Source organism: Micrasema longulum, unplaced genomic scaffold, assembly GCF_059751315.1.
Source record: "Micrasema longulum isolate JH-2025_06_02 unplaced genomic scaffold, ASM5975131v1 h1tg000044l, whole genome shotgun sequence".
Lineage (NCBI taxonomy): Eukaryota > Metazoa > Arthropoda > Insecta > Trichoptera > Brachycentridae > Micrasema > Micrasema longulum.
The window spans coordinates 483310-510445 of record NW_028277251.1 but is presented as its reverse complement, the minus strand read 5'-3'; the positions used below and the strand labels follow the sequence as shown (position 1 = coordinate 510445).

The 27136-nt window shown below is 33.4% G+C and overlaps 1 protein-coding gene across 1 annotated transcript in view; it reads left to right on the top strand.

The window, feature by feature from the left end:
• Window positions 1-23027, top strand: part of HERC2 (E3 ubiquitin-protein ligase HERC2) — a 151555-nt gene extending 128528 nt beyond the window's left edge. The window contains exons 82-88 of the mRNA XM_088227494.1: window positions 118-310; window positions 1917-2111; window positions 3255-3427; window positions 4871-5001; window positions 7525-7688; window positions 9917-10184; window positions 13618-23027. Coding sequence (XP_088083620.1) covers window positions 118-310; window positions 1917-2111; window positions 3255-3427; window positions 4871-5001; window positions 7525-7688; window positions 9917-10184; window positions 13618-13732 — 1239 coding nt within the window. The 3' untranslated portion in view covers window positions 13733-23027. The remainder of the gene's footprint in view (window positions 1-117; window positions 311-1916; window positions 2112-3254; window positions 3428-4870; window positions 5002-7524; window positions 7689-9916; window positions 10185-13617) is intronic.
• Window positions 23028-27136: the final 4109 nt, after the last annotated feature.

Here is a 27136-nt window from a genome sequence, read left to right as displayed (position 1 = left end):
GGAAGTAAAATGAACACTGGACAATATATAAGTGAGTTCAGTGTTCAGTGATTAAAAATAAAAAGTCTATGCAGTTACTCTATTTATTCATCATGTAATTAAGCTGATTCCCGGCAGGTGGTGATGAGCACGATGGTGCGGGACCGCCAGCACGGGCCCGTGGTGGAGCTGCGCCGCCTGGGCGGGCGCCGCGCGCGCGCGCCGGGAGCCGCCGCCCGCTCCGTGTTCGCGCAGATGGTGCAGCGCCTGCCGCTGCTCACGCACGAGGCGCTCGCGCTGCCGCACCGCGTCTGGAAGGTCAAGTTCATCGGTGAGTGGGGGAGATCCAGTATCAAAACCATGGACCGTTGCATCCTATATATAATTCTCGTATTAATCGGAGGCCCTGTCACTGTTTGTAACGGTGACGGGTATCAAAAAAGTCCATTTTTATATATCTGAAAATTAACACGAAACGAGCCCAGGTATTGAAATCGAAGATTCTGTATGTAGCAGTGGCGAACAGTGATTTTATTTACAGGTAAGCTATAAAAAAAGATCATTTATTTATACCTACATAGTAGGTACATAACAAAATGTATATATACTATAAAATGCTATTTTTTCTGTGGTTCTGTGTGATACAACAACTCTCATTTATGAAATCAACTCAAACGACGTAACTCCGTGATATATTATATTGTGTAGCTATATTATCCATTAATTAACAAATAACTTGTAAAAAGTTTGTAATTCGGTCAGTATTAGGTATTCTCATTACGATTGAAATGTCAACTGGCTGATTTGTTCTAGAAATGAATAATTCCAAAAACGGCCGCGTCGAGCGACACATGTGTTGGGAGTCATATGTCTCATAAAAATATTGAATCAGTTTAACATCGATTTTTAAGAAAGATAGGCTGGAGGTTGGGTATATCCAGAGACCAAAATACGTATAATTAATTAGAAACTAGCTTAAATATATCTTCTCTTAAAGACTGTCGAAATACTAGAGTCCTATTGAAAATTCTCAACTCACTCTTTGACGCGCCTGAACTACTGAGCTCGATAAAATTAAATATTCCAACTAAAAACCTCAGACAAAACTTACTCTTTCATACCGATAACCATAGAACTAACTATGGTTTTCATTCCCCTATGCCCAGAATTCTTAGGTCTGCCAACAAACATACCAGTCTTGATTTCTTTGATAACAAGTTGTCTTCTTTCAAACGATCAATGAATCAAATTCAATTATAAACACCTATCCACCTATCTTATATAGTCTGCTAAATACCATTGTGTCTTTCTACTTTCTTTTATAATAATTTTCTATTTATACATACGTCCCTAAAAATGTCCATCGGGCATATATACAGGTGTCCCAGAAGTCGACGTCAAGCCGAAAACGGATGATAGAACAAGTCATGCTAGTTGTGAGAAAAATGTTTAAAAAATCCATCCCACACATTAGTAAAAGTGGCTCCACTATCTGTCTCGCTCACATTTCGTAAAATGACTCTCTCCTTCTCTGACAAAAAGTAACATTTTCTTCCAAGCTGGAGCAGTTAGCTTTAAACTTTGGACCACAATTTACAGAAACATTATTCAGAATTACATAATAAAAAAAAATTGAAATAAATTAAAGATTTGTAGTAACGAGAGTTAAAAGACCATCACAGGTTGTCGATTTTCTCGATTTTTTTTCAAATGCCTATAATCAAAAAAATACAAGACTTAGATTTTTTTTTACATTTTTCTCACAACTAGCATGACTTGTTCTATCATCCGTTTCCGGCTTGACGTCGACTTCTGGGACATCCTGTATAAATAAATAAATTAACAAAACTTACATTATATTTACCGTAAAGTAATGCATACTACGACTCGTCAAATAAAGTAAATTCCACACGCAATATTGCGGTTGCTGTTGTCAGGCGAGAGCGTGGACGACTGCGGCGGCGGCTACAGCGAGTCCATCGCGGAGATGTGCGAAGAGCTGCAGAGCGGCGCCGCGCCGCTGCTGGTGCGGACGCCCAACGGGCGCGCGGAGCAGGGCGCCTCCCGGGACTGTCTGCTGCTGGACCCGGGCGCCTCCTCCGTCCTGCACCTGAACATGTTCCGCTTCCTGGGTGAGATGACAAATTGACTATCTGATTAGATCTAGGGGATTCAAATTTTCCATATTTATTTTATGTACATATTCGCAGTATTGATTGAATTTATAATTATTGAGGCATAAATAAGTCCATAAGACCAACATTCATTTTGTGTTGATATTAACATATTACAACGGAGATGAAGAACATTTCAGAGAAGGGAATATAGAAGTCTAAGACATCTGCGGGGCTTATGACCTGGCTGGTTTATGTGGCCACTTTATTTTTTTATTTATTTAACTTTTTGTACATAATGTTATTTATACATTGGCGGGCTTATTATTGCCAAATGGCAATTTCTTCCAACCAACAAATAAAATAATTGTTTTATTTTTATAATTCAAGTTACAGAACATATTCAATAGAAAATAAAGATTAAAAAGCTAAAGACATATATATAAAAATAGAAGTAAACATATTTGTAACAATATTTGAGTTTGTCCAAATGTTCGTAGACAAAAGACTGGATTTCACCCCCTCGGGAGTCATTAAGATTAACAAAATAAGGGAATATGGAAGTCAAGGCATTTACAGGGCTTATGACCTGTGATTGGCTGGTTTAAGTGGCCACTTTACACACATAGGCAAAATGGTGAATTTTACACAGAATTTTACAAACATATTTGTTTATAAATTACCTTAAATCAAAACATCGAGCAAAATGGGAAAAGGGAAAAAAGAGGAAAGAGGAAAGGAGGAGAGATTAAAGAAGAGAAAGAAGATGTTTTTTCAGACGTGATTTAAACAGAGATAATGTAGTAACATCTGGGAGATAATTCCACAGTCTAGCCGCATGGATGGCAAGCCGTGGTTGGGTATTAAGAGAGTGCCTTGAGAATTAGAACGAAGAGGTAAACTATGAACTGATAAGCGTTGAAATTACACACTCTATAACATTCACCATTCCGCCTATACTTGAACATCTTTATTCCTTAATATGTCTTAAACAGTTTACAAATAATCTATGCATATATATATGCACAATGTAATTATAAGAGCAGAAGTAAAAAAAAATAAATGAAAAATATTGAATATCTACAGTATGTTAGCAAAATTAGAAAGCTTTTAAAAGCTATTTTTACACCGCAGTTACTGAAGAGTTTTTCTACCTTGCAGGCGTCCTGATGGGCATAGCCATCCGCACGGGGTCCCCGCTGGGGCTGCACCTGGCCGAGGGCGTGTGGCGCCAGCTCGGGGGGCAGGCGCTGCGCCCCCGCGACCTAGCGGAGGTGGACGCCGGCTTCCTGCCCGCGCTACTCTGCATACGAGACATGCCGCCGGACCACAATGTAAGGGGTCACCCGGTCATCTCGAGATATAAATAGAGGGGTGCTATTCCTCGCTGCGGTTCTCTAGCAGCTGTGATATGCCACGGTGCGGAGGTGTGACCTCTGGTCATCTTGACATCTCTATGTGAACCTTAAGAGAGCTATCTTCAATCTATATATATAAAAGGCTAGGTTTGTATGTGTGTCCTCGATAGACTGAATAACTACTAGACCAATTTACGTGCGGTTTTCAGCGAAATGTAGATCTTTGCCACGAGCATATTTATAGCTATTAAAATCTTCAATTAATAAAGTAGAAAATAAGTTAGGAGCATAAATGTTTTTCCATCCATCATCAGGGTTGCATTCGCCTAGAATGCATATACAAAAAAAATTGGAAGGATGTTGTTTTTTTGTGTTTAAAAAAAGTTTGTTTTTTAATGTTTACAAACAACATTAGTTGTTTATTTATTATTCATTTCTACCCGTTAATCTTTTTACTGAATTTTTATTAATACTAAAATAATATCAACTGACATTCGATACATTTTTGAAAATTGCATTCCTGAATAGAGTGCAACCCTGTTGATGAGAAGAGCAGAGTTTGACAATTGCAAAAAGAGTTCTTTATTTAAAAATGAATTATTTTACGTTTTGGAATTTAAACTTAATAAAATTCAATATTTAAATCTATAAACAAGTACCAAGGTTCTTACTTATCAATGAAAAGTTGCACTATCTTTTTTTGCACATGTTTGAAGCACTTACTTTGTGGAACATTATTATTTAACATATTTATTTTATTTTTTCAAGAATTAACGGTACAAGTACCTTTTACATTACATACATACATAAGTATTTACAGTGGAGTATATACAGTAACAACTTTTTCAGTGCTTACTTAGAAAGAACACAATTAAAATATTGATTCCACACTAAAATGTTTTAAAGTAATTGTTTATAAGCTGGAAATTTCAATAAAAATATGTCACCTAAATCCGCATGTTTATTACCCAGCGCATGTAGACGATTCAGTACTGAATTGCTAGAATATATTGAGATATGATTGTTGCAGTGATAAAGTTGAACTAGCCTATTCACTCTAACTGGTACTAAAATAAAATCACTTTATTTTTATGTACCACTTATATTTTTATAATTTGACAACCAACTAGTTTCGGCTCTCTCCCTCTCCTCTCTACTTCCGTAGCCACGCCCACTCTACCCTTACTGTGAAAATTAACTCTGAAGAAGACATAGTATTGCCGAAACTAGTCGGTTGTCAAATTATAAGAATATAAGTGGTACATAAAAACAAAGTGATTTTATTTTAATATATTTACTAATTTGTCTTTACTTTTAGTGTTATAATGATTTTTGTCGCTATTTTTGGGAAAGAGAGATATATTTTTACGCACATACATAATATTCTCAGTAAACTGACTGTAGCGTTGATTTTTTCAGGAGTTTCAGTCATTAGAGCTCCCGTTCTCCACACCGTCGGCTTCCGGAAAAGAGATTCCTCTCTCTCGACGGTACCGGAGAATCACCCCGGACAACCGCCACGAATACGTCTCTCTAGCACTCAATTACCGGTAAGTCAAACCTGCGGCGGCAAACCAACCATAACTTACCTGTCTTGTGCTTTATATCGCAAAAGAAGTTTGAACTTGAGCATGTGAAAGCGCTCTCCTGATAGCCTGATACTTGTAGTGCTAATATACCTAGGCTTATAGGGCAAGAATTAATTTATGGGAACCAGCTACAGCAAATCTACACGGTTAGCAGTGACCCCAGAAGATTCCATAGCACTGACACCCATCTACAAGAATCAGATTGTTCTTTCATTTTTTTTTGTTCAAATGCACAATTCCAATATTGAATAATTCCAACAGAGAAGAAAAAACACTTTACATGATTGATATAAAATTCAGTTTTATTTCTAAATGGTTTGTCTTATCTGTCCAGGCTGAAAAGGTTGATAACAAACGACAGTCCAACAAATGTTTATAATCAAATTTTGTCACATTGGAATCTTCAATTGCTCAAAATTTTTCTTCTTAAATATTTTTTTATCAATGTTTTTTAATATATTGAGTTTTTCTACTGACATTTCTTGGTGGAACTGCATTTTAATTATAATAATAAAAATACTTTATAGTTTTATTCCACTTTTATTAATTATTTTTTATAATTGTTATTACCTTATACTTAAATGATTTTAATTTAAATTCTTTTATTTACATAATTATATAAAATTATGATTTACAACCCCTGCTTGCACTTGTATATAACAAAGACATTTGTTTAGTCTCCCACCAGTCTGACGATGTCGGTCACGACGAAACCCGGTCACTGGTAAAAAATTAGTAAAAAAAAAATTGTAAATAAAAGTGGAATGAAACTAAAAAGTATTTTTATTATTATAATTATCAATGTTTTTTATTTTACTTATATATTTTTTTTAAAGTTTTTCATATAAATAATTTTTTTCATTTTATAAATATTTTTTCAAAGTTTTTATTTTAACCCATAGACTAATAAAGATGACATAATTTGTTCATACAACACACTATTTAATTTTGACACAATTTTTTATTACAATAACATTAAGAACAAATTAATATTTTATGAAATTAGGAACCGAAATATACTTATTTATGTCATTTTTATTCATAAAGTTATTGTCATTCAGTTTTAATGTAAAAAAAATCACTTCAAAGACAAACCGGAAATCGCCAGCTTTGTGGGTCAGTGACAAATTGACCTTGGCCGGAGATTCGCCAGCTTTGTGTTGCAATGGGTTAGTTACGTGTTTTTTAAAAATATAATTGATTAATTACGCGCAATAATGTACAATCCATTACGAATCTTTAATAACCTCTGATTTATGTGTGCGTAACAATAAGTTCTCATATAAAGCATTCTAGTGTGTCTACTAAACACAAACAAATTTGTATGTTTACTCGGTTCAACAACAAGCACTAACAGATTCATCATAATCATCATTACCTTTCCACACCCGATGGTGCATAGGGCACTGCATTGGTACACCAATTGTAGCGTACCTTGATAATATTTTGTTACATGAAGATAAGATGATCAGTCTCACGCCTCAGGGATCATGAAATATAAAAACACCTTTTTAAATAAATATTTTAGATCAACCGTGCCGGGAATCGAACCCGAGACCTCTCGCATGGCAAGCAAACGCACTGACCACTACACCACGAGGCCGATTTGTAGCCGAATTCTTATTAAATATTCAAACGCCCTGTTTGTAGGTATAAATCTATTGTACGAGCCTCAATATTAAAGCTGTAGTCTGGCAAAACGCACGCAAAATTAGGAAATCATACGATTTTGTCATTTTAAAACTAATGTTTTTGTTTAATTGCGAAATAGTAAAAAAATATACCGAAAACGATAAGGGCAGGTCTGAAGGTCATAAAAACGTAAATAAGTTGTTGTTATAAATTAAATATTACAACCAGAAATAACTTCTTTTAAAAAAAAAGAGAATACAATTCTATAAAAAAAGGTTTCAATTAAAATATTTCAATATTTCACGTAAAATAAAGAAAAATGTCACAAAAATGTATGAGATTCAAAATGCTTGTATTTCTTTTCAAAATCAAAAAAAATAAATTTGGCTTCGGCCACTTTCATGGTCAACTTATTATCTTTAAATTATTGCAACAAATTTTAGTTCAATACTTATACCCGTATGCAGAGACAAAACTTAAGGTGAGGAAAGTACATTCTAATCTCAAATGCGGAGAATAACCCGAAGGTGAAGACAATAGAATGTACTTTCGTCACCTTAAGTTTTGTCTCTGCATACGGGTATTGGTCTTTATTGAGATCCCAGATACCTAAGTTTAGTCTAAATTTGAAATGGTGTAATCTGTCGGTCTAAAAGTAATTATATTTTAGTTACATAAAATTTTTAGTTACATAAAAAAGTCAGAAAAATTTTTTTTTCTCTAATTTATGTATTTTTATTATTGCGCGATTAAAATTAAATTAGTTTAAAAATGGCAAAATCGTATGATTTCCTCATTTTGCGTGCGTTTTACAAGACTATCTACAGCCTTAAAACAAATTTGTCATTGCAGACTGCACGAGTTTGACGAGCAAGCGGCCGCTGTCCGAGATGGCGCTTCGCGCGTGGTTCCCGGCCCGCTGCTGGCGCTGTTCAGTGCGGCTGAGCTGGAGGCGCTGGTGTGCGGCTCTCCGGATATCCCTCTGCATGCGCTGCGCTCATTGGCCACCTACAAGGGTGAGTGTGACAAAGTGATATTAAGGTTCGCGTCTTCACTGATGCATGCCATACTCCTACATACACACATACATCAAAGATCTCGGTATTATTTTTAAGCAAATTTCACCATATTGTTGTAGACAAATCTAATAAGATGCTCAGATTTGTACTATAGTCCTTAAAATATAGCTTGATTAGAATGACAGTTGTCAGCAATAGACGACATCACTTTGTAGTGACGTCTAAGGAGTGATTTATATTGGCACACGAAAAATCATTAGTATCTGGCATGTTAATTATTTTTTTTAATACAATGCTTGACATATAAATCAACATAAATAAATAAAACCAGCTTTAAAACCCAAAAAAAAACTAGAATAAACGTAACAACAATGTTTGATTATGTCCAAATGCTTGCAGACTGGCTGGATTTCCTCCCTAGGGAGTTGTTCATATTTAAATTTATTTCAACAGAGAGGGGATACATTTTTGAGAAGGGAATATGGAAGTCTAGGCATTTACAGGACTTATGACCTGTCATGTTCAATGATGTTCAAACATGGGCAGAATGGTGAATGTTACACAGTGTGTAAAGTGGCCACTTAAACCAGCCAATAACAGGTCATAAGCCCTGTAAATGCCTAGACTTCCATATTCCGTTCTCAAAAATGTTTCCTCTCTTTGTTGAAATAAATTAAAAATAAACCTAATTATTAACGACGTTCTTGCAAGGTTACATCATTTTGCAAAAACGTTAGAGATGGGTGGTTGATCAATGTAAATTGATCTAATAAAAAAATAGTTCATTTGATGTTGTTCATAAAAAAAGTATAAATGTCTTATTTTTGGTGAATAATCGTCTTAAACACACTATAATGGGTTTGTTTTTGCGTTTTTATATCAATTTTCGGAAACAGAGTTTAATGTTTGCATGAAAAAACTGAAATTGATTTGATCGGTACATAATCAGTGATCAGTAATTTCCCATCACTATTGACATTAGTTTGGCAGCTGTCATTTTAATCAAGCTATATTTGAAGGACTATTAGTATGTAGCTTCACCATTAAGAAAAAATAAGATAAAGTATCAGTCGAAAAGAGTGGAAACGTTTGGAAGAGCTTTTTATATATTTTTTATTTATTTTTAGTTCAAAAACAATAAACAATACCTATGACATTGGTATAATAATCACAAATTGTTATTTTAGATATTGCTCATCAATTATATGTAAACGCAGCGTGCACAAATAAAGGGAAAAAAAGTTTATAATAGATATTTTTTTTCAAAAATGTTTGAGTATGTCCAAATGCTTGCAGACTGGCTGGATTTCCTCCCTAGGGAGTTATTCATATTTAAATTTATTTCAACAGGGAGGGAAAACATTGTTGAGAAGGGAATATCGAATCGGGTTGTGGTCCTGTGGCTAGTGTCTCGGACTCACGGACCAAAGGTCTGTGGTTCGAATCCCACTCTACCCATACTTGATTCCCATTTTCTGATAGTGAGTTATTTACAACTCGTTGAAAATGGCCCTCAAAATTAAATATTTGGGTAAATCATAAGAATGCAAATATTTATTTTTAAAAAAAATATTCAAAAAATATGAAAGTCTAGGCATTTACAGGGCTTATGGCCTGTCATTGGCTGGTTTAAGTGGCCACCTTGCACACTGGTAACATTCACCATTCTGCCCATGTTTAAACATCCACATTTCCTCAACTCTTCCATCTGTTGACTTTTGTGAAGTAAGGGAGCTGAAACCAGCATATGTTAATTTTCTTTTTCTTCATGGTCATGTCATACCATATGTATATGCTATAAACTTATTAATAATTATAAAAGGAATGGCCCACGCTCAGACACTGAAGTCTTTGTGGGCATTTTTTCCAATTTATGTTTTAGCTCAATTTTAAAATGTATTTTTGTAATTATATTTGTTTGAAATATATGTATGGAAAAATAAACAAATTAAAAAAGGCCTATGAAAAGTGCATGGACAATTGGATTAAGCATTGGCATCAATGTATCGTTGCAACTGGCAAGTATTTTAAAGGAAAAATTACAACTTTGCGTTTTTTTGCCAAATTCCCATTTATTTTTTATCATAAGTTCAACGTTCAACATAAATTTTTACAATATATAAACTACAAATTAAACATTCCATTACAAAATGTGAATTATGACTATTCGGCGGTGCACGTGTCTCGGTCCAGTACTCATACAGGGTGAATGTGACCGTCCCCAGGGGTGGAGGCCAGCAGCCCCCTGGTGCAGTGGTTCTGGGAGGTGATGGAGGAGCTGAGCAGCGCGGAGCGCGCGCTGTTCCTGCGCTTCGTGTGGGGGCGCACGCGCCTGCCGCGCTCGCAGGCCGACTTCCGCGGGCGCGACTTCGTGCTGCAGGTGCTGGACAAGTACCAGCCGGCAGACCACTTCCTGCCCGAGAGCTACACGTGCTTCTTCCTGCTCAAGATGCCGCGCTACTCCTGCAAGCTGGTACTCCGGGAGAAACTGAGGTGAGGAAAACTAAATGGAACTTTTAATTTGTTGAGTGCCCTCCGTTTCCCACTTTTTTAACCACTTACTTTTTAACAATATTTTGAGTTTGTCCAAAATTTTCTAGACGAGGACTGGATTCGACTCCTTGGGGAGCTGTTAATATTAACATACTTTAACAGAGATGAAGAAAATTTTAGAGAAGGTAATATAGAAGTCTAGGCATCTACAGGGCTTATGACCTGTCATTGATAGATGCTCAAATATAGGCAGATTGGTGAATGTTACACAGTGTGTAAAGCGGCCACATAAACCAGCCAATGACAGGTCATAAGCCTTGTAGATGCCTAAACTTCTATATTACCTTCTCTAAAATCATATGTTGTAATATATTAATTTCACTTAGAACACAGAAAATCATACCATAATACAGGTGAAAAAAAATTCATTTAAAGATCTTGCAAACGTGTTCATTTATATTTTTTTCTTAATATTAAAGATAAAGAATAAAATTTAATTATAAATATAAAACAACTTTGTTTTTAATCACTTATTTTTTCTAATGACCGGTTTCAAAATTATACAAGCTTTTTTATCAAGGTATACTTAACTAATGAATTCTATCCTATTTTTTTAATCAATATTATGCTGCGTGTAAATCAAATCTTTTTGTCTTGTAAGGGTGGGAAGCGTATTGCGAAACAAGAGTGGACTAATTGGATAAGGAAATATAGTTAATTTGGTTATTCATTATTTTGTTCTTATTATAAATCGCTTTTTAATTCCTAAGATATCCAAGTTGTCTAAATTTAAATTTTTATTTTCAAGAAGAACTTTCAATCCAGTGTCTTTATTGAAATTATGATAATTTTCTGTTAGATGGTTCGCAAATTCTGAAAATAAAAAAAATAAGTGGTTAAAAACAAATTCGTTTTTATTATTATTTTTTTTTTTAAATTGAATCGGCATTCACTTCGTAACACTTCATTATAAATTATTATGAAAATAAAACTTTGTTATCAGTGTTACACAATTTTATTCTTTTACAAGAACACAACTATAGTTTCGGGAGAGCACTCCTCCCATCGACGGGTGATATAAAACTAATATAATAAACACAGAATATTGTTCACAATGTCATCGAATCTAAACAAAAAATAAACAGATTAATCAGTGAAACTTAGAGCAGGGGGGTTTTATTCTTATCTAAGGTGTTGGCATATGAATGGATGGTTATCTTAAGTACGGGTATGAAAACATAGGCAGAACATTAAGTCGAATTTATTTCTTATAATTTAGCACATAAGTGGAAGTTGCAATAAGTAAGTCTAAGATTTAATGTGTGGGAAGACGACAACAAAGTTTTATTTTCATAATCGTTTTTATTTGTTTATTTATTCACTTAAAGACAGTTTGTTACACATTATTTTATTTCGTTTTTTTATTTGTATTTTTTACAATATACATAAGAGGTAGGCAGAGTATTAAAAAAATAAAGGATAATTACATAGCAATGAAATGCATATTAACAGTAAAAATAGTAAACAAAAATCCCACAAAGGCATGGCCTGTTCGTGGGTATACAAGAAATGTGTATGAATTTTTGCTCCCATAATAAATGGACAAGTATAATATTTTTGTGTAATATAAAAAAGAGGAAAGAAAATAATACATAAAAGATTATATGGTACTTTTTTATTTTATAGTAATTAAAAAATACAAAAAAAAACATTAAAAAATTGCTTATTATTAAAGGGCAACAAAATATATCATAGAAAAAAGAGTTAATATCTTTAGTTTGAATCCAGGATAGTGCGTGTTTTTTAAAAGAAGGAAAATTTTGTATGTTTGGGATCAATGATCAATGAATCAGTAAAAAAGAATTAAAAAAAATTGGGCCTATAAAATATGCATCTCTCTGTGGTCGCTTATTTGAGACATAAATCCCAACTCCGTGGGACATAAAGTTCTGTATTGAGTTGGGACGAGCAATTAGTTGACAAAGACACCATGAGCATATCATCACAAAGAAATTATAGGATCAGAAACAATAATAATAATTACAATTAAAAGAAACAAATATATGACACATCAATATGAAAACAGTAATCTCAAACATTCGGAAAATCATCAAGGAGTGTCCCACTAAGGAAAATCCAGTCCTTAATTCCTCTCTTAAAAATATTTTTTGTCCTTGAGAGCTTAATACCCTCTTCCAAAATATTCACTCTCGGTGTGATAAAGGAAAAATGTCTGTGAGCAAAATGAATTTTTTAATGAATAGTATGTACTTTTTTTTATTATTTTTTTATTTATTTAAATCTTAAAGTAGGGCACACATATCATACATATTGTTATGTGTGTTCTAATAATAACATTGCAAATATATTTAATTTATAAATTGTTTATCACATATGTCTTGACCATTATTTTAAATTTTGATATGTTTTTTTCTTCATAAATATTTTTTTCCATTTCGTAATACTTTTTAATTGCTTTAAATAAAATTGAATTTTGTGACTTTGCCTTTTTCCTAAATGGAAGTCTAATTTTGTTCTTTTCTCTAGTATTGTGATCGTGTTCATGCTGGTTCCGATCAATTTTTTTCCAAAATTCTGTTTTTTTATTAGAGTTTATAATTTTATGAACAAATATCATTGTATTGTAAAATATTCTTTGTTTATATGTTAATAATTTAATTTCATTTACCATCAACTTTACCCTCGTGTATCTGTTTTTTTTCAAAATGATTCTAAAGGCTTTATTTTGTAATACAGTTAGTTTATCTATGTTTTCTTTGTTTGATAAAAATAAAATGCTACTACAGTAGTTAACGTGTGGTTCAATAATTGCTATAACTTTCTCATTTTTAGTGTCAAAAAAACTGTGTTCAATATCAGCACTCATTTTTTAACTTATTGATACATATTGTATTCTTCCAGTAGCCTTTTTTTCAATTAAAAATAAAATGTGTACCCACACACAGGCCATGCCTTTGTGGGATTTTTTCATTTGTTAATGTAATAGTTTTTTGTATATTTGTAACTCATGTATACCTATTGTAAATGCAAAATAGAAATTATCATAAATAAAAAAAGAAAAGAAAAAAGCCGTACGGGTTTTGGGTATGACATAATTTGTGCTCTGGGAAAAGCTCGTACGAACATTTTGCTCGGATCTCTCTTTATTTTATTAGAAAGAATAACCACAAAGTCAGTTCATTCTAATTTGAATTTTTTTCTTTCTATATAACGATTTTTATAAAAGTATTAATGATTAATTTTTTTGGACAATTTCGCCCGCTGCGTTAATTTATTACATTTTAGTGAAACCCACATAAGGTGTGTTAAAAAATCATGTTTTTTATTAAACCACTGATCTTCTCCATGAAAAAAGTTATCTGCCTCTGTTGTTGCAATGTTCGTCTTTAATCCTTGTTTTTATTCTCCCCAGGTACGCCATCCACTTCTGCAAGAGTATTGACACGGACGAGTACGCCCGCGTGGCTTTGTCGTCCGCCGACCGCGCGTCGTCAGAGGAGAGCGGCAACGAAGAAGACCGCGGCTGAACGCCAAACTAAACTACCAAAGACAACTGATCCTGAACATACTCTGTATTATTTTTGTGCTGGCCTTATTGCATCCCCCCTCCCCCGACCGGAGTGCCACAAGTCAGGTTTGCCATCCTCCCAAGTCAGGTTTGCCATCCTCCCAAGTCAGGTTTGCATCCCGCAGTTCCAACGAGCAGTCGGCAGTGGACGTCCGGGACGTCGAGAACCTGATGCCTTGTAAAGTAGGCTAGGGTGGTTAAGGCTCTCAGATGCATCCGCGATACATGGCCGAGCCAACCGTATCGCCTCCGCTTGATGACAGTTGTCACCGGAGTTTGTTGCGTCTGTTCTCTTATTACTCCATTCCTTACAAAGTCAAACCACCGCACACCCAAGATTCTTGCTAGACATCTATTCTTGAAACTCGTAATTTTGCTGTTTTGGGCCCTTGTGAGGTGCCACGATTTGCACCTGTAAAGGAGAATACGTGTAATGCAGGCGTTATATAGGCGGCATTTGGTTTTCACTGAGTAAATATCCCCGATCTCCAAACAGCCTTCATACTGTTGAATGTGGCACCTGCTATTTCTATCCGCACTTCCAGTTCTTTTTAAAGCTGTCATTTTCCGTAACATTCATAAAAAAAAATACGCAATATTACATGCATTCATACTCCCACATTTCATATTATGGCAGTTTTGATGATTATAAAAGATTATAAATAAATATCATCTTAGAGTGTGGTTATAATGAACTTTTTAGTTATGGCAGTTTGACACATTATATGGCTAGGAGATAATTCCTGAGACACTGAGTTCCAGCTGTCCTTCCATCTCTTTGGCGGTCTTCCGGGCAGACGGCGACCAGCTGGGATTTCATGGGCCACGGTAAAGGGGATTTTGAAGCCGTCTATTCTATCGACGTGATCTCTCCAGAATCTTCTCCTTGTTCTGCTATGCCGTACTTTGTCTTGGGTATCGCAAGTCCGTCTAATTTCGTGATTTCGGATTCTGTCCCTTAGGGTTTTACCTGCTATTGCCCTCAGTACTTTCATCTCTGACGTTCCGAGCAGATTTTTCACTCTCACCGTATCTGCCCCCGTCTCTACTGCATACGTAATTATTGGTCTGACATATGTTTTGTAAATACAGACCTTGCTTTGCATGTGCTGTACTTCATTCCAAATTTTATCAAATTTCATACTCTCGGAGTAATAATTCACTAAAGAAGCTCTTAAGCTCTATTGCATAGAACTTGCACTTGCAATTCTCAACCTGAGTACCTACGGCCCATTGTATTCCTGTAAACTGCAGCTAATGTCGTGATTGATAATCATAATCAAAGTTTTATTGACTTTGGTACTCTCGGTGGTGGGGTGTGCTATTAGCATACTCTTATCTATATTTTATTGAAGGCATTTTCATTGGAATATTTAGATTAGTGGCAGGTTGGGCTATGTTGTCAAATCTGTTGGGATAAGATCATTGGAAGATTATCCCGATTTGATTTTAGTTAATTATAGTTATTTAGAATTTTGTAGTTCACGATTATTAAATGATACGTGATGAAGATTACATACATGAGATTGATTTTTTGCTGATTTAACAATGGTAAGAACAATTAATAATCAAGAGCTTTGGAGATTAAACTGCACGTTTTTGTTGGGAGGCTGTCAGCGTGGAAAAGAAAGCGATCTGTCTGGTATTCTTTGTTTTATAAAGTTGTGACAGCGCCCTCTGTTTGTTGGCCGATCTTGCATTTCATGTGATGTTCGAGCACATGATTTCCTTTCCAGCTGATAAGCATGTGACTTTGGTCAGTTACGAATCTATCCTTTAAATTCAATTGCAAATAAAAAATTCAACAATGAAAACTACTTCTACATTAAATAATAATAGAGTAATCAAATTTATTTGAAATAATCCAGTTCTGATATTTAATATGTATTTAAGTACCTACCCCATATTAAAATTGGTAGCCCAACTTGCCCCACTATTAACTTACCGTTTATGTATTTTATTTTTAAATCCTGGCAATTCCTTTGCCAAATGTTGTATTATGAAATTGACCTCTTTAGTGCAGTCAGCTCTCCGATAACTCAGTTAATATAAATTAAAAATGACATTTTTTAATAATAATTTACCTTAAAAAATGCCATTGAACAGAGGAGGGCCATTACTCGTTCTTATAACTGAGTAATGTGGAACCTATCAATTGCATTATTGGGGGAGAGGTGTCGTGTATCTGACATTCAAATTACGATACCCACATTCGAGTCTTCTAATGATCTCAAATTAATAAGCGCTGATAATTACCGCTTGGCTGCTTATCCATTTTTACTTTAGTCGTAAGAAAACTATTTGCGATTTAGATATAATTGTTTGTCTATGAAATGATATATTTTTACTCTATGGTGTATATTTTTTCACTTGTCTACATAATTTATTATAAAAAAGTATTAATGAAAGATTAATTTATGTTTAATTTAGTGCACATTGCTTTGCTTCAAAGACTTAGAAACATGTTTGCGGATGGTATAATCCTTAAATTAAAATTGTTTTAAATTTTGCATTCTAAATATATAAGTTTTGATTATATTTATTGCTAATTTATAATTTTATACACAACAATAAATTTAAAATTAATCTGCTATTTTGACACATTATGACTGCTAATTTTTCTCTATTTGTGATTGCCTATGCCAAAGATCCCCGCTGGCTATTTCAAGACTTTTCGAAAACTGTAACCATAATAATACTTCACACTTTTGGTGTGTACATATTTCGAAATTTTTAAATGTAATCACTCGCAATGACATAAAATCAATTAGACACGTTTCAAGCGCAAATTGAACAACATTTCAATTGGTGAATATTTGCTTTTCTTGCCTTCATTCTCTTACAGACTTTTGTTTTGATCAGGGGGGACATTACAAACGCTATCTTCATCGCTATGTATCGAGACGACAAACTTTTTTTAAACGTAACTTTTCTACTTTATCTACCGAGGTATTACGAAGCTGGCTCTACCGACATATCGATACCTGTTTTCAGTAAGATATTGCTGTCGAAGAAAAAATATTTTCGTTTCTTCCAAAGTGTTGCCATTGCACCTTATGGGGCATGCGCATTATGTCATCTCAAACGTCAAATAATCTGACTCATGCGCTGTCATTACCTTGAATTTTTTAATTTTAACAGGCAGATGGGCTATTATTGATTGTCTTTTCTTATTAGTATTTAGCATATAAAATATTTTTAAATTTATGATTTTGAATTCCCACGAAAACGGTCAATTGCATTGGCCCTTGTTTGTGACAGTTCAATAAAAAATTTTAACTTTGTGACCATTTAAATTTAAATTAAACATCGTCACGAATATTGACGTCACAATTATCAAGGCCAAACGTGTCGCGATTTTATAGGGACATATTTTTCAATAATTTCTTTTATTTATTTATTTAAATGTACAATACAGCACTACTGCCAATTAAAATGTACATAAACAATATAATTAGGTTTTTTTTTATTATTATGGAAAACTTATGTAGCGCCATTTTTGTAATATAATACCTAAATCGCAGCGTATCTTGATCATTTTTGTTACATGAAGGTAAGATGATCAGCCTTGCGCTTCAGATGATTATAAAATAATTAAGTGTAAAAAACACCTTATCAAATAAATATTTCATCAACCATGTCGGGAATCGTACCCGAGACCTCTTACGTGGCAGGCAAATACTCTGACCACTAAACAACGAGGCCGACGGCGCTTTACAAAGTGATTATATAAAAAAATTAATTTAATTTCAACTTTTTTAATTTATAATTTAAGAAAAATGATTTGCTTTGCTGTCTATCACATGCTACGGATTTATTCAAACGATTTAGAGAACAAGTGAGTTTTAAGTTTTTTCCGAAACATCACTTCACTCTCACAGCCTCGCACCTCTGCTGGGAGAGCATTCCATGCCATAGAGCCTGCAACCACAAATGCGCGTTCGCCAAATTAAGTGCGCTGTTTGCGTAGAGGTATAATAACTTTTCCTCTCGACGTAGATGTAGCTGATCTAAGCGTAAGACGTCTTTCAGCTAGTTCATCTGGAATGCAGAGTTCCCTTAGATATTCCGGAGCAGAGTTGTGCAGTGACTTATACATAAGCCAACAGAGCTTGTATTCCACCCTTTGTGGAAAACGTTGCCAGTGTAATTCCCAAAGTAGTTGAGTTATATGACTGAACTTAGAGATTCCAAAAATAAGTCCCGCTGCAGCATTCAATACAGACTGTAGGCGAGTCATTTTGTTCATTGGTAGACCTGCGTAGATACCATTACAATATTCAACTCTAAACACTACAAACGCATTTATTAATCGACGGGCGGCATCAACTCGCAAATTTTTGCATAATTGTTTAATCTGTCTCAACTTATCGTTCTACTAATTTGAGCGTCGAGAGAAAGATCAGAATTAAGGAAGACTCTCAGGAGTTTAATAGTTGGTAAAACAGTACTCCTTACATCGGGTAGTGCCGTATCCTGAATCAAATTCTGTCGTCTGGCTGAAGCCATCAAAAAGATATAAAAAGTACAATAGATTATTAAGGTCCATAAAAACAACTGTAATAAAAGACAAATAAGTCGCTCGCTACATATAATTTTATGGGCTCCAAAATATTGGGATTGTAAATTAACTCGTTTAAAACCCATCATAAGCGAGGCAATGCTCCTACGAGGATGCAATGCGATGTTCCGATGCTTTTTTAAAGTTATGTATGAAAACATTTCTCCACGATATCCATATTGATTTTGAAAATACAATCAATTTTTCTAAATCCGTTTCATATATTTTTATCTGTATTTGTAGTATGTGAGTTTTCCCTTTAATAACACTAAGGGTTAGAAAGGCAACACTACATGTCTTTGATGGAAAAGCGCGGCACGAAATATTTTCAACAATGTTTTGAATATGTCCAAATGCTTGCAGACTGGCTGGACTTTCTCCCTAATGCGTTGTTCATATTTAAATTTGTTGTAGCCCTGTAAATGCCTAGACTCCCATATTCCCTTCTCAAAAATGTTTTCCTTCTCTGTTACAACAAATTTAAATATGAAATATTTTCATTTAAAATCATCAAAGACAAGTCAATATTTTTTACTAATAAAATGTAACAATGTAGTAAGGAAATAATGTGTCTATTAATTTTATGTCAGTGATCACAGCCATGTTTATATTATAAAGATTGAAAGCTATTTTCAATTAGTGGGTGGTGCTAACGCTAATGTTACCCGAACTGATTTGTATGTATCGTCTAGGAAGGTAATGATGTATATTGTGTCCGAGGGTTGCATAGATAGTAGGGAATGCAGATTGTCTGAATCACACAAAAGTGACCTTTGTTTCAAGTTTAATATTTTTAAGGCTTTCAATATTGAACCGATTTGCATCTCATTCTATCAAAACCGATCTACATATCGTGCCTGTACCGGATAATAGAGAATCTAGTCAAATATGAAACTGGGATTTTGTTTGTTGACGCTGGGAGCTCTTCACCAGTTGGAGATGACAGAATAAAACGATGTTATGCTTCGATGTGAATATAATACAGAATCGGTAATGTAGCGCGAGAGTGATGGGGAGAACTACGAACTATCGACTCCTAAATTACTATCCTAACAGAACTGATCTACTGAACTAATGAACTTCACTAATGAGGAAGTTCAGTGCTACTGAAAATTGCTACTGACATAAAAATGATTTCTTTTATTCATATATATGTACATTACAAAATGGAATATCTTAATTCATGTATATAGAAATAATTAAAATAATAAGGTAAAATTAGGTATATATAAAAATAACTAAATAAATAAATTATCCAAAGAGTAATATGTTAAAAAAGTAAGAGAATCTTGTAACGAAAAACTCCCTCAGAGACGTGAAAAATGTCAATGTCCAAAGTAATATTGTTCAACATAGAGATAGATATTTAATTGCATGGTGAAGTTTCTTAAAAATGTAAGAAAATATTAATCAAAACAAACTGCTTTGAACTAAAAGGAACTACATTTTATTACAGGCTTTTTCCCCTCACTTGAACGCGAACAGAAAGAGGTGTCGAAAATGCTTACTTTCATCTACTTGACAATCCATTTTGAAGGCAATCAAATAAAATAATCTATGTAATGTATAACCAACACATCTTGTAGAGCTGAAAATTTTATTTTGAATGACCTGTACCATTTTTAAAACTGTTGGTACTTAATTTTAAATTTGTAAAAAAATGGACACAACTTATCTTAACACCTAATACATGTCTTTTTTTTATCAATATTCAATTAATTCTTTCTATTTTCTGGAATATTCTCATGGTTCCAATTTAAAACAATTCTACTTTATTTGGATTTTCATCGTGAATTTCAATACGAAAGACATTAAATGGCGGCCATCTTTCTTAACCTGTACTGGCTTGTATGTAGATCGGCGTCGTTACCATGTGCGCAAAATTGACATAGCATTATTTAAATAATGATTTAAAAATGGAAGCATTGAAAATAGTGTTGCAAGTACAATGAAAAATTATGGAACATTAGTGGTTTAGATTTTGAAATTAAGAATTTCAAAAAACTTTTATGTAGGAACCATGTAGGCTACAATTAGATTTTTCCCTCTTTAAAAATACGTTTTTTATTCATCAAAAATATGTATCATCAGTTAAATTCTACATTTATGTACATTATTCATTCCAATGGCTCTTGTCAAATAAATGAGGGTACTATGTATTTGCAAACCTGGCAAAATCCATTTTTCTTTATTTTGAGCAAATCACAAACAACTGATACCATCTTCAACTTTTTTAAAAATATTTTAACCAGTTAATATTTTATATGTATCTAGTGATGAAAGAAACAATATTGAAATAATTAATTTAATTTTGGAAATTGCCAATCTTGCAATTCTTGAGTAGGGGCTGCCATGTTTTCAACAAACCCAATCATTATTTGAAAGTCAGATTCTCACAAATAAAGCTGTATTTTTAACTTGCAGTGTTATAATTATTGTGTTCCGAATAAGTTTCAATGAATATCTCACTTTTTGATGCTTTTGTATTTTGCCAAGTTTGCAAGTAATACCCTCAAACATAGTAGTTTTGTTTTAAAATATTTTTAATGCAATGTTAAATTAGGCTACAAAACAGTTTATTTTGGCTGGGAGAAAAAAAAACTGTAGCACATAATTTTTTTGGGGCCATAAAAGTACCTACCTAAAATATAATTTAAAAACGGTTTTCTTCATCTAGGAATGAAACTTCTCTCGAATCTTAAATAAATGTTTAATGTATGTAGATTTTTAAAGAATTATGACTTTGTTATTAAAAATACATATGTCTAAAATACTTGCAAACAATGTAGATTTTTAAAAGTGTGTAAGAGACATTTTACAAGCACTTATATGCATCCATTTCCGCTGAATGGCCATCATAGTGCCCCATCTTTGAATCGGAATATATCTGGTCACCTTACACTCTAATACAACCTAAACAATATGATAAAATATCGAGGTTTTCATTGTCAATCAAATTAATGTTTGGCCAGAGCCAGATTGACTTTGATTACCTCAATAAATGTATGGATTCTATCATTCAGTCATATAAAATAATGATTTATCACTCTGCATTTTGTTTTATAATCTAGAACTTTATTTACTTTCCATTTCTGATGGATTAAAAGTAGGGTTAGGTTAGATCTTGGATATTGTGTCCATTATTTATTAAAGCGGAAGAGATACTCTTGTGAATGTAATTGCTGAAATTATTGTGATCTCGTTGTGAATAATGGAGAATAGGGTATTCAGATGTAATGCACGTGAATTATGAAAAATGAGCTTTCTCAACTCTTTGCGGCTGTCGGAAATCTCCTTAAATGATATGGTGGCCAAGGATGTTGTCTAAATATATTTGGTAATGGTTGAATTGGTGTGATTTGTAATCTTCGTTGAATGTGGTTTGAGAATTAAATCCATGTTTGTACAGAGGAACCTCTATATTCGTCATTAATCTGTTTCCAGCTCCTAAAAATGATACAAAAATGTTGTTTAATATTGAACTTTATTGTACTAAATACATTGACATATTATATACATAGACCCGTCCTATACAGTCTTTTTTTTTAAGTAGCGACACGAAAACGTACCCATAGTTATGAAGTTTGTTTATTTATATCAGGGCTGCATTCGACAATACCAAATTTAAACAATACTAATTTTCGGCATATAAAAAAGTTTGTATTTTAACATTAACAATCAATACTAACGCTGACTATCACAGTGCAGCCCTGTAAGTAATAAAAGCTTTGTAATTGCTGTGTTTGACGTGTACAAAAAAATATGTTTATATTTTATTAATTATTTTAAGCTTTGTTAATTACTAGTGAATGTACCAATAAAAAGTTTCGCAATCTTTTTCACAATGTTTATCCTAAAGGTTTTTTACAGGCTTTCATAATACAAGCAGGCATTTTGGTTTCGATTCTAATCGTCACTCCCGGCTGGTGTTCGAAGAACAACTAAATACGCGTTGGACATGAGTTAAGTGTCATCATTTTTGAGGGCTCAGGGCATGTCTATGACTAAATAGATATATATAGTGGTAGATGCGTAAAAGGGAGAAGATTAATGTTAAGAACAAGAGTTGCTATCAATGAAAATAAAACAGCCAACGGTAATTCCAACTCCGTTTTGCTGATGGATAATTCAGTAGCACACTATTTAACAAAATAACTTGTCCAATGTTATCTGTTTGCATCTGCTCTGAAAAACCTCCCAGAAGCAGTCACTCACATTATCGTTAAATACATTTTACAGTGGGACGACAAATATGGGGGAAAAAATTGTCATCAAATCTGTGGCTTCGATCTATAAAGGCTTTTGTTGTAAATTATAATACTACAGGAGAGTAATAATTTAGCCATTTTGTGGCGTTTTAATGAACTGATTGACATTTTTGATAACAAATATTAACAAAAAATATTACAACACAATATCTGTGTGTATAAAATAGTTAAATATGCAAAATTTTCAATTGACATCGGCCGTTCTAGATCCAAGCCACAGAAATGTGACGATTGACAAATATAGAGGTTCTACTGTACTTTAAATCACTTCAAATCAAAGATTGAGTGTAATAAATGTGTTTGCACAAAACGGGTGCTTGACAGTCGTGCGTTTTGGAATTTTTTAGTGCATTGTATTCATTATTGTTATAAATTGCTTTCGTATATTTATTACTTACGTGAAATAAAAGTGCTTGAAGAAAATATGCTAATATTATTTTCAATTTTTTTTTCGTCGGTTTTTAAAATAAAAATCGTTAGGAAAAGTTTTTGTTTCAGATTTTATTTATCATATTTAGAAGAAAATAATTTTCTTCTTTCAGATGTTCCTCTAAAAATTGTTTTGAAAGTCTACCATTAATTATACCGAAATTAAGCACTTATGAAATATAATAAATTATCTTATTGATTTAATGTGTGTTTTATTTTAAATTGAAATATTATGTCAAATACTGATTGTTTAGATCAGTGATTCCCAAAGTGGTCTATATCGATCCCCAGGGGTCTATGACAACCTGCAAGGGGTCTACGTCAACGAAAAAAAAATTTAGGGGTCCATGAAATGAAAATGGGGGTCCACGATAGTGGACCTCAACATCGTCGTTGCGCCTGCAAAATCCGTAAAACGTTTTTTTTGCAAATTTCGGTTTTTTCCGCCCTGCCATGTAACAAGAAGAGACGGATCGGCCTATGAAACCCTTTTTTTGATTTTAAAGCTAGTTTAGAAAAATGCAAAATAAGCTATGTGTTTTCACTTGAAAAATGGCTTTCAAAATACACTATGAAGACTCCGTTCACATATCGCATTTTTAACTAAAGGGGAAAACTTAATATTGCGCCCGTTAATGGCACATAACGGAGTTTGCACCTATTCTTCCCTCAGAACGCTCTTTTTGCCAGTCTTGTTGTGACTTGTGACTCGCAGCACATACAATAAAACATTTTAAGCTATTAAGAATAGTGTAATTAATTAGTTTTTACTTTAACAGCCCGGTAAGTAATATAACAGTTTTTTTTTTCGTTCAACTATCTCATATTAAAGACATTACAATAACCTTTTAGAACTTTTAAAAATGTATTTTATGTTTACCTAAGAATAATTGTGTTTTTATAGTATGATGTGCATTTATACATGAATAAATAACTTTTGCAGATATATTATGTGGTAATAATAACTTTAACTTTTGGCTTAAACCATGGATAGGTGCATATAAAATTGCGGATTTTATTTTTTGTCATATAATTAGAAAATAATAATTGGCTGTTAGGTACAATATTTACCTTAAAAAACTGTGGAAGTTACGTTTATTGTTTGTAAATTTTGTTAAGCTATCGAATACAACTTTTCGTCTAGCTCAAACATTTTTTAAACATCAACTGAAATATTATGTACATACCAATCATTAAATGATTTTTAATAGTTTTCTTAATTATTTTACATTTTCCTTGATTTTGTTTTAAATTATGTGCTTGATCATAAACTTATAAGCATTTTAATACTTTTTTGTATTTGGGGCATTTATAATTGACAATTATGTATCCATTAGTTTGAAGCTTATAAATTAACTAATAGTTTGTTGTTTTGGTTACAATAGGTAACATACCTGTCTGCACCTAAATTTAGATCCTCTAGAGCTCAGCGATTAGTGAACACGGTTCTGAACGATCATCATCATGCTGAACTCCAAGAAAATCAAGCAAACAGCATTAGTCACAACACAACAATCACTTATTGATATACCAATCCCCCTTAGCATTAATACTACCAATTTTACTGATTTCCATGATGTCGAAAATATGAATCCGAACGTGTCACATAATTAACACAATAATTAAATAGTTTTGGAGAAAAACTCGGAGAATTCATCTCCGATTGTACTCTCGTCTATGAATAATGATGTCGATGGTACAAAACTTATTCTCAACCCTGAAAAGGGACTGTTTAAAAGCTTCAAATTCAGATAAGAAAAGTAGTGCAGATAAACTGGGAACATGAAATTATAGGTTTATATTGAACCACGAAACGGAACAGTTTGAATGCGCTGATTCTAACTGCAACTCCGACGATGATATGTTAACTAAATGAACCAAACACAGAGGATAAGCGAAAAGTGAATAAAATATTAAGAGTCCTGGGAAAAAAATTAAACGGTATTAAAACAGTTAGTGGGCATACAATTTTCGTCAAAAGAGCGCAAAGAAAAATAAGAGAAACATCGTGCAATTATCATGGTTTGAATATAATATCTAATAGATATTTTCTATGCGGGTTAGTTACTGAGCAAGCTCGCCAAAATGTGTTCAAATATTTCTGGAGCTTGTCAACCTTGAGAAGCTAAAAAAACCCATATTTTTGGGCTCGTAAATATCAGAAAAATAATCAAGAGGCGACAACAATCAAATGATATCAGTGCTTTGAAACGCCAAATTGGAGTCGGCTGCTTCTTACCCACGTTCAATGGTAAAAAAGTAAGAGTATGCGGAGATTTTTTTAACACTACTCTGGACATCACGAAAGATACATTTACCCAATGAATATCATCTAAACAGATAGATAACGGTCATTAGACTCAAACAGCTATAATACGAAATAGTCCCAGAACTTTTTAATCAGAGTCTGTGAAACAGTGGTTAGATCCACAGACTAAAGATATAATACTGAAAGTTAGATCTTTCAATTGCCTAAAGTTTTGAGCCATTATTGCCACTCAACTAGTTTGAGAACATACATGGAGGATAAATTTGAATCGTAATCAGAAATGCATACAGTTTATACGTTCTGGTGTGCAGAGAAAGGCAAAACTCCCCTCCAAATCTTTTCGTGGTTTAAATATCAATATTTAAACCACGCAAAGATCAATGCGACATATTATGTGTATCCTACAAGAAAGAAGAATTAAGAAACGAAGGATATCAACTTCACTCAAGTAAGATAAATGAGGCAAGAGATGCAAAGAAGCTGGCTATTGCATCTTGCACTGACCATCATTTAGTTGCAACAATGGATCTTTAGAGCACACAGCTTTGTCCAAAACGTTTAGTTTCTGCTCAATATTATTACCTTACATAATTTTACAATCTATGAAAATAATACGAAATATGTTTTTCTGTACGTTTGGCGTGAAGGTAATAGAGGTGTTACAGCGAATGAGTTTATTTATTGCATCATAGACTTTATAGAAGGAGAAATTCATTAGGGATTTACAACAATCACTTATCGGACGGCTGCGCTCACCAAAACAAAAATAAAGTCCTCTGCAGTTCTCTGGCAGACGCAGTGCGTTGGTGCAACTTATTTTAGAAAAGGGGCACACGATGATTGAGGTAGATAGCGTCCATTCGACCTTAGAAAAACAGTGTACTCCTCTTCATATTACGTTGACCGCATAAAAGCTAGACCATCCAAACCGTACATTATTAAGCATAAAGATTATAACTTTTCATGGCTTACGACACACTCTCCACTAATTATAGCACAATTCGACCAGGCAAAAAAGTTGGAGATCCTACTGTAACACAGATTAGAGGGTTGCTATACAACTACGAGGAAATTATTGATAACTGAACACTACTGCCCCAAAGAAGGAGGCAAGATTTATATGCAATATCGCTACCATCGTACACAGGGCCGAAAAAAATTGACAAGTCTATGTTTGAACAATTACAATCTTTAAAATTATATAGGTATGCATCGAGACTATCTATCACTTCTTTAACGATAATCTCAAATACTGATTTTTAAATTATGGGTACTATCTTTGTATTTCAAAGATCTCAACAGTTTTAAGAAAAAATATGATTTTACTAGTAGGAAGTCGTAATTATTGTTTATTAAAATACTGCATTGAGAGGTTAATTTATTTTATCAAAATGTTAACATCATTATTACGGTATTAATTATTACGAATGTATAAGAATAATGTTTGATTTGTAGTTTCTATTTTGTTTTTTACTTTCAACATGTTTATAATTATTTTTTTGGGTAATTAGTTACTTGAACATCATGTATAAAACATTTTGTTTGATTATTTATCTATCTATCTTATTCTGCAAATGTTTATTTCTCTTTTACTCTATAACAATTTAGTTAGGTATATCAACTTTTGGCTGGTGAAGATAAAGGTTTGTTCAAAACAGACAGCTTGGTTAAATATGTCTTACGCATAAGTTCAAAATATAATTTAACAATAAAAAAACCAATCATTACCCATTTGTAAAACCCGCCATGTCGAAAATACGCGTTCATTAAAATCCGCTATGTGCTGCCTCTACTACAAAACGGATTTTAAGACTCAAATTAAACCAGCTATGTGCC